The 13338-nt window shown below is 45.4% G+C and overlaps 2 protein-coding genes across 8 annotated transcripts; one reads left to right on the forward strand and one right to left on the reverse strand.

Moving 5' to 3' along the window:
* The first annotated feature begins 2685 nt into the window (after positions 1–2685).
* LOC146190673 (uncharacterized) lies at positions 2686–8448 on the forward strand. Of its 5 annotated transcripts, XR_014706567.1 has the most exons (5): positions 2686–3184; positions 3297–3515; positions 3609–3771; positions 5583–6011; positions 8260–8397. XR_014706567.1 is itself a non-coding variant. In XM_084601054.1 (4 exons), the coding sequence occupies exons 1-3, from the start codon at positions 3009–3011 to the stop codon at positions 3763–3765; spliced, it is 552 nt and encodes a 183-aa protein (XP_084457180.1). In that variant the 5' UTR covers positions 2686–3008; the 3' UTR covers positions 3766–3771; positions 8260–8396. The 5 variants fall into 5 exon arrangements, 3 of the variants coding, with proteins under 3 accessions (XP_084457180.1, XP_084457178.1, XP_084457179.1); XR_014706568.1 differs by having other exon boundaries at positions 3609–5900; positions 8260–8395; XM_084601054.1 differs by lacking the exon at positions 5583–6011 and having other exon boundaries at positions 8260–8396.
* Positions 6589–12458, reverse strand: LOC146190674 (uncharacterized). 3 transcript variants are annotated; one of them, XR_014706569.1, is made up of 6 exons: positions 11801–12458; positions 10587–10652; positions 10337–10381; positions 9579–9653; positions 8176–8560; positions 6589–7771 (listed from the first exon to the last, which is right to left on the reverse strand). XR_014706569.1 is itself a non-coding variant. In XM_084601055.1 (5 exons), exons 1-5 carry the CDS (start codon positions 12080–12082, stop codon positions 8546–8548), a joined length of 483 nt encoding a protein of 160 aa, XP_084457181.1. In that variant the 5' UTR covers positions 12083–12458; the 3' UTR covers positions 6589–8545. The 3 variants fall into 3 exon arrangements, 1 of the variants encoding a protein (XP_084457181.1); XM_084601055.1 differs by having other exon boundaries at positions 6589–8560; XR_014706570.1 differs by lacking the exon at positions 6589–7771 and having other exon boundaries at positions 8538–8560; positions 10337–10409.
* Between the last annotated feature and the right edge of the window lie 880 nt (positions 12459–13338).

The raw sequence follows: 13338 nt of genomic DNA on the forward strand, positions 1-13338 counted from the left end.
ATCTTGACGCACGGCCAGTGAGATATTCATATTACTTTAGTCTAATGCGACTGAGAGATCTTGTGTAAGTCTTGTATATTTTGAATGCAAGAAAAAAAAAAAAAAAAAGCTTATATGGCGAAACGGATTAACGCTACCTCCTTCAACTCCGAAATATCGGTTCGAATCCACATCGTGCAGTTTTTTATCAGTGCTTTTTTTTTTTTTTACAATTTACAAACATCGAATAAATTACTAACATATTCCCAGAAGGTGCCTTCCTCTTTAGGTTATATTATGTTCCGTTTTTCAATCTATATAGACGTAAACCAGCCGTGACCACAGCCATGAACACAGCCAAGAACCGACATCAAATTTTGGGTATGGCAACGCTCACACAATGCATTTTCCTTCACCGTAATCGTATCTGTTTCCTTTTTGGTTGCGTTCAGAGGCACATGTGAGCCGCAATCACCATTTAACTCACAGACAACCAGTGAAGAGAAATAACTTCCTGTACCCTAACTTTCAGAAATCAGAATTACGCCAGCGCGAGAGATTGGCAATTAAACATGAGGAATGATAAGCTGCACTATATTGCATATATGATAAAGCAGGCAATCAAGAAAAAAAAAGCGGCGATAGCGTTGTCTAACGCAGTGATCAGCGCAGCTGTTCCATGCCGGCTCTAACCCACGAATTTCCCGTGGAGAGTGATTATGGAACTTGATATATATATACATATAGCTATGGCACAGCCTGTCATTTGGTTGATTAAACCGAAAAACTTTTTCGCTTTGTGCATTGCGCTTCGTCGTCTATATCAACTTCCACCTGCGTTCTAAAGCTTTCACTAGAGACTCGGTTTTGCCACGTTAAAACCCCTGCTCCATCTTTTATTTCAATTTTACTCACTGGTGCAGCACCCTTGTTGTCTTCCTCTATGTCCCAAACATATCTCCAGCTACTGGAGGTCCGTGTTGGGGCACTGTTGACACTGTACTGCGCGTTACTCAAATTACATGTTCCAAAACCATTAACTTCCCAGTTTCCCTTATACGCATATCCCGCTTCAGTTTCTGTTTACCACAGCTCATAACAACGTAAATAATCTGACGAGGCCTGAAGAAGCTCCCAGAAGGAAAAGTATAAGAAAGGTGTCCGTGTCGGATCCCAGGGCAGAAGGACGCCAAATGATGAGACAGACCAAAAAGGGGCGCGCGCGTGCCGCAGAGAAGAACATTCAAAACACTCAACAGGTCACAAGGTCTTCCGCCCATGGCGGCGCACAAAAGCCGACAAAGAAAAAAGGGAGAAACGGCGGACCCTCTTTCGAGGCGGCTTCGCGCTTGCAGCCCGAGGGAATGCGCTCTCATTAGCCGAGCTTGGCGAGCAGTGCGGAAAGCGTGAAGGCGCGGCTGGCATCTGTGCGCAGACCCGGGGAGGCTGCTGCCGCTGCCTCCTCCTCGCCCTCTGGTTCCAACCTACGTGGCCTTAGTTAAAGCTAGGAAGTCGGAGATGCTTAGTGAAAGAAGCAGTGGCAAGATGATGCACTGACTTCCCTTGGACGTCACCAAGAATAAGCTCATCCAAGACTGGGTGGCCTCTTCTGTCGTGGGGCAGCTGGCGATCGAGTGAAATTGCGTGATTTTGAATCAATGTGACCGAGTAGCGGCCACATCAACGTCACTTAGCTTCGACTTAGCTTTGCTCCAGACTTTGATCAGTTGTTTTGAAAGAAGCCTTCTTCAACGAGCAAGGCTTCCGTTGCAGTTGAGAGTATAATGAGTTAATATCATGATCATTTCATGGCTCTATCGCATTTGTCGCTGATTGGGCTCTTCATTTAATTAGCACCATCTGTTCACTGAAATAGAAATGGAAAGAGGGAGAGGAAAAAAGGGAAGGCAAGGAGGTTAACTAGAAGCGTGTTCCGGATGTCTTCTTGCAGCGGGAAAAGCGAACATACATGTGAAAGGAAAATACAGGCGAGGTGATGGGAACAATCGCAATTATTCGCACAAGCATAACACCCTTAGGTAACAAGCAGTGTTTTGCAGGCCTTGAGGGTCGTCGAAAGCTGTAGTCTTACCCTGTGGAAGACGTCAAGGGTGCCTCTGTGTGATCGCCGCAAAGGAAAGGGAGGTGATCAGGCATTCACTGAGAACCTTATTGTTCATGGATTAACAGCGCGGAAGACATGACACAAAGAAACAACAAAAGCGCTTTTTTTGCTGCACATATGACATACCAATTTGCGCAGATCACAACCTTAGAGGAATGGTTTTTCTCAGAATTATCTTTATTTGTTATGAACTTCCGATGATGTCACAACTTCGGTTTTACTGTAGCAAGGAAGATATGCAGCTGTTCAGTTAAGTCATGTTGCATTAAGGGTCACTTTGTTCACTGAAGAGAAGAAAGCGCTTCCTTGGCAAAAAGCTTTCCATAACTTACGGGAAGCTTTACAGGGTCAAGAAGTAACACAGTAGCCATTTCTGCGCCTATGTACAGTACATGCTATAGCTTGTGTATAAAGCGCCATTTGAAGTCTAGCCCAAAAGAGGTCAACGTTTTACTAAGGCTCCGCTTTCAAATACATTTGAATCGATGTATTGATATTATCTCAGTCGGTAAGTACTTCGAGATATTTAAGAGCTTCTTCCTGCATATAGAGAGCCTTAGACGTTTAAAGGGCCCATGAAAAGCTTGAAGCCGTGCTTAAGAAAGGCGCACGAGCGGTCGGCGTGCCTTCGCTAGTCAGCAAAGCGCAAAAAAATTTTAGGCTAACATCTTTAATAGCGCAGATATTCCATATTAAAAATGACGCTCCTCCTCTCCCGTCACTGTAGCCCTCAACTCATACACGCCGATGCGCCGGCCAAAAAAAAAAGAAAATGTCCGGGCCGACGCCCCGCCCATAATGCGTCACGAAGTGACGCCACCGACTCTCGGTTTGTTTACTTCCGGTAGTGCTCCGATTTTTTCTCCTTCGTGTTTGCGGAGCGGCGGTTCGCGTGTCGGTCGCCATGGATCGCATGGATCCCGAGCTCGAAGCGAGGCTGCGTGAAGCCGCTGCCGAGCTGGACTTTGATACATATGATTATACTCCGTTTCGTGATCCGCTAGACAGCGACGACAGCAGCACGCCATCGACTGGCCCTTCTGAACCACCCGCTGGCAACGGAGACGACGGCCTACTATGGTGCGTTCCGTGGCGCACGCGCCACTGCACATAAATTATTACAACTTTCTTATTTCACGAAATGCCATTTCGTGTTTGCTTCGCGGCCTTTTCACATTTTACTTATGCGCAGGTGCCGCTGCGGCCGCTGCGAAAGCATGCCCACACCTGAAGAAGATGTGTGCTGCCGCAGCATGCCGGAGGTGCTGGCGGTGTGCCAGCAGGACGGCGGCTGCATTACGATCCACCCAGCGTTCCAAAGCGTGTGCCTAACGCCCGAAGTCCTTCGGGCTGTGCACATTGCACGAGAGGAGGAGGGAGCGAACATCGATGGAGACGGAGATGTAAACAAGTAGGTAGTGCGGAAGCGTCAGGTGACAGATTCGCATTATTTTTTTTTTCTGTGTGTGTATGATCCGTTTACTGTAAAGCGTGGTATTTTCAGGCAGCACCGCTTCATAGCCTACCGCTTGTTTACCAAGTGGATTTGGGGCAGGCTGGGCGAAGGCAACAGGGTGGTCCTGCCAGCCTGCGTCGTTTGCCGGGTTCGGCGTGAATTTCCGTCGGCGAGCTACATGGGATTCAGGCACCCTCCCCTTTAATCTCAGGTGATTGTCGCTTCACTGCATGCTGTATTCTAAACTTTATCACGTGTGCAGGCGCACTGCTTCGAGTGGTGCATGGAAGTGCGTTTATTTTTAAGGTGGAAAAATAGAGAATGCTATTTTATGAACGCCAAGTTATGCACTGCGTCAAGTGTCTGTTTTGTGGCACTGTTTAAGAACAGACATCTCATTCCTCTAAAGTGCCAGAACTTGTAGATATCTAAGCAAGAAAGGTGTAGAACTGTTAGTTAGTGAAAAATAAAGCCTGGGAAGAAAATTCAAATCCTAGTAAAAAAAACATACACATCCAAAAACAATCCAGAATGGAGGACAATGCCGAGCATCGCCAAGTCTGCTTGAGCACATGCTTCTAAGCATCTACCGTAAACATTCATTTATTTGGAATTGAATTTTATAGAAAAAAAAAATTAAAATCGAAACACAGAATGCTTATGCCGAGGCAGCACAAGCATTCTGTGTTTTGAATGATACCGAGTGTGTGAGTGCTCAATACTGACACAATGAAATGAGTGCTTGAAGGTTTGTTTATTGATACTCCTAGCCGTGAATACATGACAACAGATCGCAGAATACATCCATTCCAGCAGTGGAGTAATACAGGTGAAGCACAGATCAAACCACAACTCTTGTTCCTGCATTTGCTGATCTGAAATATTAATTTGAATTTATTTACAGTCTAATACGCTTGCAGAGTGTTACATTTCTTATCTCCAAGCTGCAGTAATAGCTGGTCCCTTTCAGGTGTGTTTGCCAAAGTGTAGGGGCAGCACTGCATATTTTCAAAACGTTGTGCAGGTTCAACCGTCCTTGAACCAAATTTCATGAGCGTTAGCCATTGGCCGCAGTCACAGCTGCTGCTGCCACTTCGATCTTGGCTCGCTTGCACTCTTGCTCAGCTTTTTGGCAATGGGCTAGTCTGGCTTCTCTTTGTTCAATGGTCTCGGCAGGCTGTCTGGCACGGTTGCAACCTCCGTCTATAGTGAGGTGGCGTATGTGCATGGTGTATTTCCGTAAGTTTCATGAAGGAGAAGGAGTAGATGAAACATTAAGACGATGATCATTGTAGCGCACGAAAATGTCTTGCAATTAGAAATTGATGGAGGCGATGTTTACTGTACAGAGGAGAGTGTGTTGTAGTTTTACTACGAGGTGTGATAGGTTGTGGCAATAGCATAGTGCTCTCATGTCTAAGCTATAAAGATGACATTGTTTGCTGCACAGCGTGAGAGTTCAAAGTCAACATTGCATTCACTTTGAGGTTTGTGCACGGGAAAAGTAGAGCGAATGCTCTAAAAGCCTTATTTTAGCTGTCTCGGCTATCACCAGCTGTCATGCCTGGACATAATTCCCTATTTCTTGATTATCAGCTGTATCTAACTGTGCATTACATCGCTCTCCTTTCACAGTGAATATATGTACACAAATTCTGCCAGCTAAGGTAGCCACTGCTTCTCATTTTGTAGCCTGTACCGCAGGAATCACTTAGTTGGGCTGGGAGACCTTGTCATTGCCTGTTCTAATATTTATCCCTCTGGCATTTTATAGAGCGAGGAGCTTCTTTCATAATTCATTCATTTGGCACTGTTGATAAGGATGTTTTTAACTTGTTCTCTTGCAATTTCTGGGGCCTGAACTTTGTTGACAGCTTGGCTTGTTATCTTGCTTCTTTGAGATCTGTGAATATGTTTCTAGTTTTTACTGTCGCTTTTCTATCTGCATATCTCCTCTTCTGTGGCTTCTTTTCATGGTCGCTTTTTCCAGTGTTGGTGTTTACATTTTATTCATCTGTGCAGGATAGTCAAAGGAAAACGAAAAGCAGTATAGAACAGAGCACCAGATAGAAGGAGCAGAACTGAAGAATTTACAGCTTTGCAGAAAAAGACCACGATGAAATTTGCAAGGAGAGAAGAAGGGAGCACTTATCCAAGGGGAAGAGGTCATCTGCCTTGGGGCAGAGCATTCCGACCAGTTACGTGGGTGTGTGATGGTGGGCTGTCGGCTTTGACGGTTCCAAGCGGCCTCCACTGGCTTCTGCTTTGGTTATGTGGGCTGAGGCATTCCCAGTCTACGGTACGAGCAATGCACTTTGCAACACACTCTCATGCTGTGCAGTAAGCATCCTTCTCTTCATCAAGTTCAAACTACAACATACCGTTCAGCTGTGCGGCAAACATTGTGATCTTCATGAAGTACCATCTGCACCACTCCTTCATTTAACCTGGGTAAATATGGCATACACGTACGCCATCTGGACGAGTGCGGCCGAGGTTTGCTAGCGTAGTGTCGGACCAATTTAAGCAGTGTGACATAATTCGCAGTGGTTTCACATTACTGCACCTAAGCAGAATTGAGTGCACTCGTGCAATTTCTTTTGGAGGGGGGGGGGGGGGGGGAGCAGTTCTTTTCACTGCACTAGAGTATGCAGGTTGTGCCACAAATTTTTCTCAAAGTTGGCAAATCCCATGAATCCTTGCAGCTCATTGACCTATTTGTAATTTTTGTAATTTTTTAGCATATGTAATACCTTTCCTGCAGTTTTGGTCTGTTTTATATTGTCACAGACCCCGCCTTAACGATTAAAAGAGGCGCGGGATCCACTTTACGGTTACCCGTCGTCCCTCTATAAGGTTTGAGAACACAGTTAAAAGTTAGGCTGGTCAACCAGTGAAGTGCGTGTGTTGGTGTGTGATCAAGGAATAAATTTATGCGTCACTTTTTTAACACACAATGGGAACATATATAGGTAGTAGTCCAAATTACACTGCATAAAAAAATTAATAAAACACCAGGACATGATAGTAATAAAAAACGACTCAATAAATGACAAGAGAAAAAAACCGACAATGAACAAATGCTGCGATAAAGAAGACTATAAAATAACAAAGCAAGTATTCCAGAGATAGTAAGTAAGGGCGAGAGTTACACAAAAACACAGCGTAAAATACTAAGCCAGGTCAAGGTTTAAACAAAGCCAAAAAGAATATTCAATTAACCGACAGTCTGTAGCAAAACGGATTCTCACAGCCTTCTTATCTAATGAAGTATCGTAATCGCAGAGTTGGCCGGTAGCGGCGGCCGTACAGGGAGTGGGGACGACAAGTTGGTCGTGGGCTGGGTGAAAAAAACAACACACTTTCCTGGAGCAAGCAGCCACGAGAGTAAACGTTTTTGTATAGCAGGCCATCACATAGGCATAGGCAAAACTGGCTGTTCGAGGTTGGGTCTTGAGCAGCAGCTAAGAACGACTCCAGATGCTGATCGGTGTGTTCCTCGGTTCAAAAGGTATGAGTATTTGGAAATCTCTGAGATAAAGCAGTGACGTAATGATCAAAGTTGTCCGCGTCGCATTCCGTCGTGGCAGGTGGCAACCAGGAGAGGCAGTCTCCATCTGCGTGCCGTCGGCCACTTTTGTATGAAATGCTGTAGTCGTATTCTTGCAAGCGAAGTGCCCAGCGGGCTAGGCGACTAGACGGATCACAGAGATTGAGTAGCCAGCATAGGGAATGGTGATCGGTTACTACTACGAAAGGCTCTCCGTACAGGTAGCAGCAAAACCGCTGCACGGCGAAAACAACCGCGAGACATTTCTGCTCGGTGATGGTGTAGTTGTGCTCAGTCTTGCTTAGAGTCCGACTGGCGTAAGCAATCACATGTTCACAGTCGTCATAGCGCTAAACGAGGACAGCACTGAGGCCTATGCCACTTGCGTCCGTGTGCACTGAAGTTGGAGCAGAAGGGTTGAAATGCCGTAAGATAGGATGTGATGTTAGGAGGAACCTCAGTTGTCGGAAAGGATGAGTCGCATTACCTCACCGACTTGAACTTGTGCAGTGTGCAAAATGGCTCCATTCTGCACAGCTAGTACACTGCAACTCATGTACTTTGCGCTGTAGCCTGGCGAGTCGCAGCGACCATCCCCTGCCAGGTCTGTTGTTGTCCCTACAAGCTCACTAGCAAGTTCTGCTTGCCTTTGCTGAAAAAGCTGCAAAGAAGGAGATGTTCAATTTAGAGTCTACAAACTTGCAGTCATGTGATTGCCTTAATGCATATTAGGATGAGGGGGGCAGGTTTCAAATGCTGCATTGCTTTTCACTTTTCTCACAGCACATTTACTAAAAAAAAAAAAATATTGCAAAAATTATGCCTTCAGTACTAGAGCATGCAGCTGGTCTATTAAACATGTAGCCAAAGGCAACAGAGATGTGCAGTAGCAGGTGCACTGCACTGCAATGCCTCCGCTGTTGCATATATGCTGCATTTTATATGTTTTATATGTTGCATTGTAGCTTCAAGTTGTTGTCATGAAAGGATGCGACATCTAGTTATCGAGTTAATGACATATACTTTGACTTGAATGTTGTATGAGAGATATCCTTATTGTCAAACCTCATTTCTGGCAGGTAGCAAGTATGCCCGTTGGTAGTTGTAGTAGGTCCTCTCTGTGATGCCTTGCACCCCAATTGATTGCAGGAACCGAAGAACTGAAGCTATACCGCAGCCAGAGAACAAGATGCCTGCAGCCAGGAGGACATTTCTTGCTGCTTTTCCTTCAACCAGTGGTTGGCTTTTTCAGAGGAAAGAATGCTGCAGTGAGCATGTCCCCTTCACAGTCACAAGGCTTCCCACTATGCTAAAGTAAAGGGTTCTTGTTTGCCCGCACATTGTTCAGGTCTCAAGAAGCTGCCGCAGGCAACACTCGAACACAAGGAATTTTCGCTCTTTGTAGAGGGGTTCCTCAATCGCTGACTAGGCCGTTTCATCCTGATGGTCGCTGAAAAAGAAGTGCAGTGATGTCAGCGATTGGTGCCGTGTGATTGTTAATATTATGAACTAATACGTAGCAGCCGTGGATGTTCATCTCGGAATGTCTTGGCTGTAAAATGTGCTAAATAAAGCTGCTGTCAAAGTTTATAGTAGGTATGCATTTTTTTTTTCATTCTATCAACAAGGAACAGAAAAATGCCATGGCAAATTAGGTACACTTTAGGGCTACGCAACTTATATTTTTTTCACAACAGAATCAAATATCCTTGTGCATCTTAGTGACTTGTTCAAATATTTGTGCAAAATTAAACTTCAAAGTGCATGTGATGGCTCCGTAGTAGCTCTAAAGACAGCACTAATGTACATTAGGCAGACACAGCATGACCATATTATGTAAGGAAAAATTGCCCTTTTGCAACCTGACTCAACTGTGAATAACCTAACACCACGTCCGAGATTAGTGGTGTGCAAGGTATGTATGAGGCATGGTCTCTATAGACTCATCAAGGCAATATTTGTTGACCCATTGTGAGTATTACCACATCCTTAATCATGTCAAGCCATGCATGAGAGTTATGAACGCTATCATTCGAATGGACTGTGTCACAGGGAGGGTATATTTGCAGGTTTGAATGAGTGAATATGTGACACATAGGTGACGTATTTCGTCAAGTTTTCTTTTTTTTTTTTTTTGCCTAATGAACAGTGCTTAACTGACAAATTTCCTTGCCTGCCATAGCCAGCAAATGCACAAAAGTGGATGAAAGAAGTTCTAACGAGCGGCCAGTGATAGCAGTAACTGGCCAGTGATAGCAGCCTGCCACCGACTTCTCTGGTGGCAGGCTTCTCTGTTTAAACCTTGGTGCTGACTAGAGATTTAAATCCAATAGACACCTGTGTGCCTGGAAAAATTTCAGATATTTAAAATTATTCGCAAGCACCCCATCTACGTTTAATGTAATCGATCATATAGCTCTTTAATACATTTTCACAACACTACAACATCTTTATCAATAATGACTTACCAACAGAATGGCACTCCCACATTGTGTTGCCACAGTATGCGTGCGAGTAGTTGAAGGCCCCGCTGGTGATTCTTCCTGCAGACAGATATTCATAATTATAATGATGGTTGCAGATTTGAAATTTTTCATGCTTTCATTTTCAGGTGCTGTATAGAGAACTGCCCGTAACAAAATGCAAACATTGTCAACTTGCTACACATACACAAATATTCTGAAAGTGGAGAACTGATATGACTAAAAAATGCACAGACAAGCTGTAGTTTGTGGAGTTTCAAGAGCCCTGAAAAATTTGGAGGCATGTTAGCAGCACAAACAAAAGACACAGTGCAGGACAGTCGACTAATACACTGTTCCATGAACCAATCCAGCAGCTCATTATTTTTGAACGTCGGGTCTCCCATGTTAATCCAGTTAATATATGTGCTCAGAGTTTCTTTTTTTGGTGTGCCAGTGCACACCAAAGCCTTGCATCATCCACTAAACAAAATTAACTATTTGAACTCCAAAATAATCTCATCTATACAGGAAGAGCTACATTTTAATTGCTTCCAGAAGGTGCCTCAAGCGATGATCGAGCTTGTGCATGGAAGCAGACATAACATTTGCACTAATTTGCATAGCTTACTTACTCGGGCAATAGAGCCATCATATGCAATATAATACAAAGCTGTTCAGTACAGTTGAAAATTAAGTGTGTACATTAGTCAAAACACTTGCATCATCCACTGGACAAAATGAACTATCCAAAATATTCTCACCTCTACAGGAAGAGCTGTGGTATTTGGATCACCTCCGGTAGGTGCCTGAAGCAATGGTTGAACACGTAACTAACTGCATGAAAGCATAATGACATAGCAACAGTTGTGCTAGTTTATATAGCTTCTAGCAATAGAGCCATCATATATGCGTGCAACATATTCCAAAGTTATATATGTGGCCTAAATATTCATAAATATAAATATAAAAGTATATATACATTGTTATTAATACCACGATAACAGTACTAACCTGTCCAAAGGAAACCTGTGTAGTGCTGAGGTCTTTCGGGCTTCCTGGCGATGATGGTTTGCCATGCTAGGAAAAGAAAGGAAATTTGTGCGTAATCAACATTGTGTTAATGGCAGTTTTATTATTCTGCACATGAATGAGAATGAAAGGAGACAAAAGTCTGCAAGTGCAAGGTCATAGGGGATACCTTCTTTTTTTTTATCTATATACCACATGTTATTTTTCCTTCCACTTGGTATTTAATCATCTTTCGGCCTAAAATCGTTACAGGACTAATTCTGATCAATATCACCACAAAAGTATTTAAAAAAAACCTACATTTACCTTGGACTCGACTGTTGGCTCCTTTCATTAATTGTATCATAACGAGCCAATTTCCCCTTCAATTTTACGCTTCATGAATGAGAAAGACATGCATATACAGGTGCTAAAAGGCAAAGATCAAGAGCAGACTAAACGCACTGTAAAATAAGCATATCTTTAGGTGGATGGGGGGTGGGGGAGGGGGGGATGCAGTTGATCTGTATTGTTATTAGTGTGCTGGTATTTTTTTATTACAAGTCAGGCTTGGTTTATGGGGTTCAACGCCCCAAATTCGACTCAGACGAGGCGCCGCACAGCACATGTACAGGTGCGGACGTAAGTAAACGGAGCAGCTAGGCTTTTTCAGTCAAATTGCCTTCCTCACTGGAGATCAGGAAATATTTGTCCGTGAAAGGGCACTTGCGTCTACTACCGGTCCACGCATCCCACGACTACCAGTTTCAAATATGCACCGAGTGAAAAATGAAGAAAAAGCGTGCTCCGTTTACTTTTGTCCGCACCGGTACGCGGGCACCTTGCTTGCGCTTCCGTCGAAAAGCGGCCGCTGTGCCTTGGGCACAGCAGTCGACCACCCTAACCCACTGCACCACCCAGGCAAATTATACTGCGATTGTTGTGATCGCGTACACGTTAGTGTATGTTAATTCATGGTTCCATGTGCGCAGGTCGCCTTATCTTTTTTTTTTTTTTTCCCTTATCCGCGCGCCGCAGGGCGAGAGCTCCCTTTCATACATTTTCAGCGCCTTAACTTGTTGTGGTCCTCTCGCAAGAGCGGTTTGCGCGCAAGGAATCTGCGCCTGCAAAACTTGCGCTAGGCTTCATGCACTTCCATGCGAGACTCCGAGCCATGCTACGCGTTTCCACAATAACTCGCAACCCAGAAAACTTACCATTCCAGGGAGAAACTGCGTCGGCAAAGCGTCGGACTTGAGGCGTTGACGTCTCATGTTGAGGCCAGTTTGCTGCGCCAAACTGGGATTATACTGGTGTGCGTCACGGGAAAAGTGGCGGCCACGAACTCTGAGCTCCTGGCGCTTGTCCGACGATGACAGCCCGACGCGTTGGAGCCAGCTTTCCCGCGTGACACCTTGCTTTGTAGGGACACGATGTCGCATTATAACATCTTTCCTGTCCTCGGCTTTACAGCCAACTACACAGCAATGGTGGTCCATTGCAGACCAGAAAAAAAGCAGCAGCAGTTGAGATCGCGAGATTTCAAGACTGACAACCGGGCAACACGTGCTTTTACGAGCAGACGAATCTCTCTCGGCCGGAAGTGTTCCGCTTCTATCAAGATGCGCGCAGAATTCTTACCTTTCTTTAATGTACAATAATAACTAACGAATAAAATACTTCTTTCAGGAAGAATAGTGCTAATTTTAAAATCTATAATTGCAAAAATTACACGTGACGTCATATGGCCATGGCCAATGATAACGCTAACCCCAATGACGTCGCATGGGCTGGGCGGCTGAAAACGCACGGTGGTGTGTCGCCCAAATCGGCTGCGAGCGGCAATTTTCCAAAATTATTTGTAAATTACAGCTAACACGCAGAGCTTTTTCAATGTGATCTCGATGCTCACTAAGACCACCTCTAAACACATGTAGCATCAAAATACGGCCGTAAATGGCGTTTCAGGGGCCCTTTAAAGGGGTCGCTACTGGGCCGCTTTTAACGCACCTCTTGCAATTTGCCATCTGCTTGCGGAAGTACCTATCATGGAATCCAAGCTCGTTGCGCTCGCACATAGATTTTAACCGAAGCCTTGGGTTAGGCATTGTACCTTCTAACCGTTCTGACACTTAGCGACGCCCCGAGCTTGGCTCTGCCGCTGCGCGCAGAACAAAGGAAGCACGAAATATGGGCGGCGCAAGCGAGACAACGGCTAGACAGCACGTGTCCAGCCAGGTCGGGCAGCGAGGAAACAACGCAGGCGCCATGTCGTGAGCATCGGGGACAGCACCGCCTTGCGATGGCTGTGCAGTATTCTGGGCCTCGGCAGTGGTGATCGTGGGCGGCGGTGAGTGTTTGTGCCTTGCGGTGAGACTGGGTGAGAGGCTGGCTTCCAGTCGCCGAAGTAGCCGCCACTTCGCAGCGTCGGTTCCGGCGCCACCAGCGCTGCGCTCGGCATGGCTCTTGTCACGGGACGCAGACCCGCACACACACACGCACAGACATGGACACACTTGTCCGCCGCCCTGCAGCCCTCTCCGCCACAGGACACGGCGGGCCCACTGCGCAGCCCGCCGACGCGAGTCGCCGCCGTCCTTCTCCCCCTCCGCCACCCACCGGCTGCCGAAAAAGAAAAATAAAAGCTCGCCAGCTTTTTGAGTGTACAAGAGCAGGAGAGCAACACATACAAAGAGATGAGGACGCTGCGAGAGGAGTGAAAAACAAAAAAAAAAAGGAAGAAGAAAAACAGCGG

Source organism: Amblyomma maculatum, chromosome 4 (assembly GCF_055883805.1).
Source record: "Amblyomma maculatum isolate TAMU_Amacu chromosome 4, ASM5588380v1, whole genome shotgun sequence".
NCBI classification, from domain to species: domain Eukaryota; kingdom Metazoa; phylum Arthropoda; class Arachnida; order Ixodida; family Ixodidae; genus Amblyomma; species Amblyomma maculatum.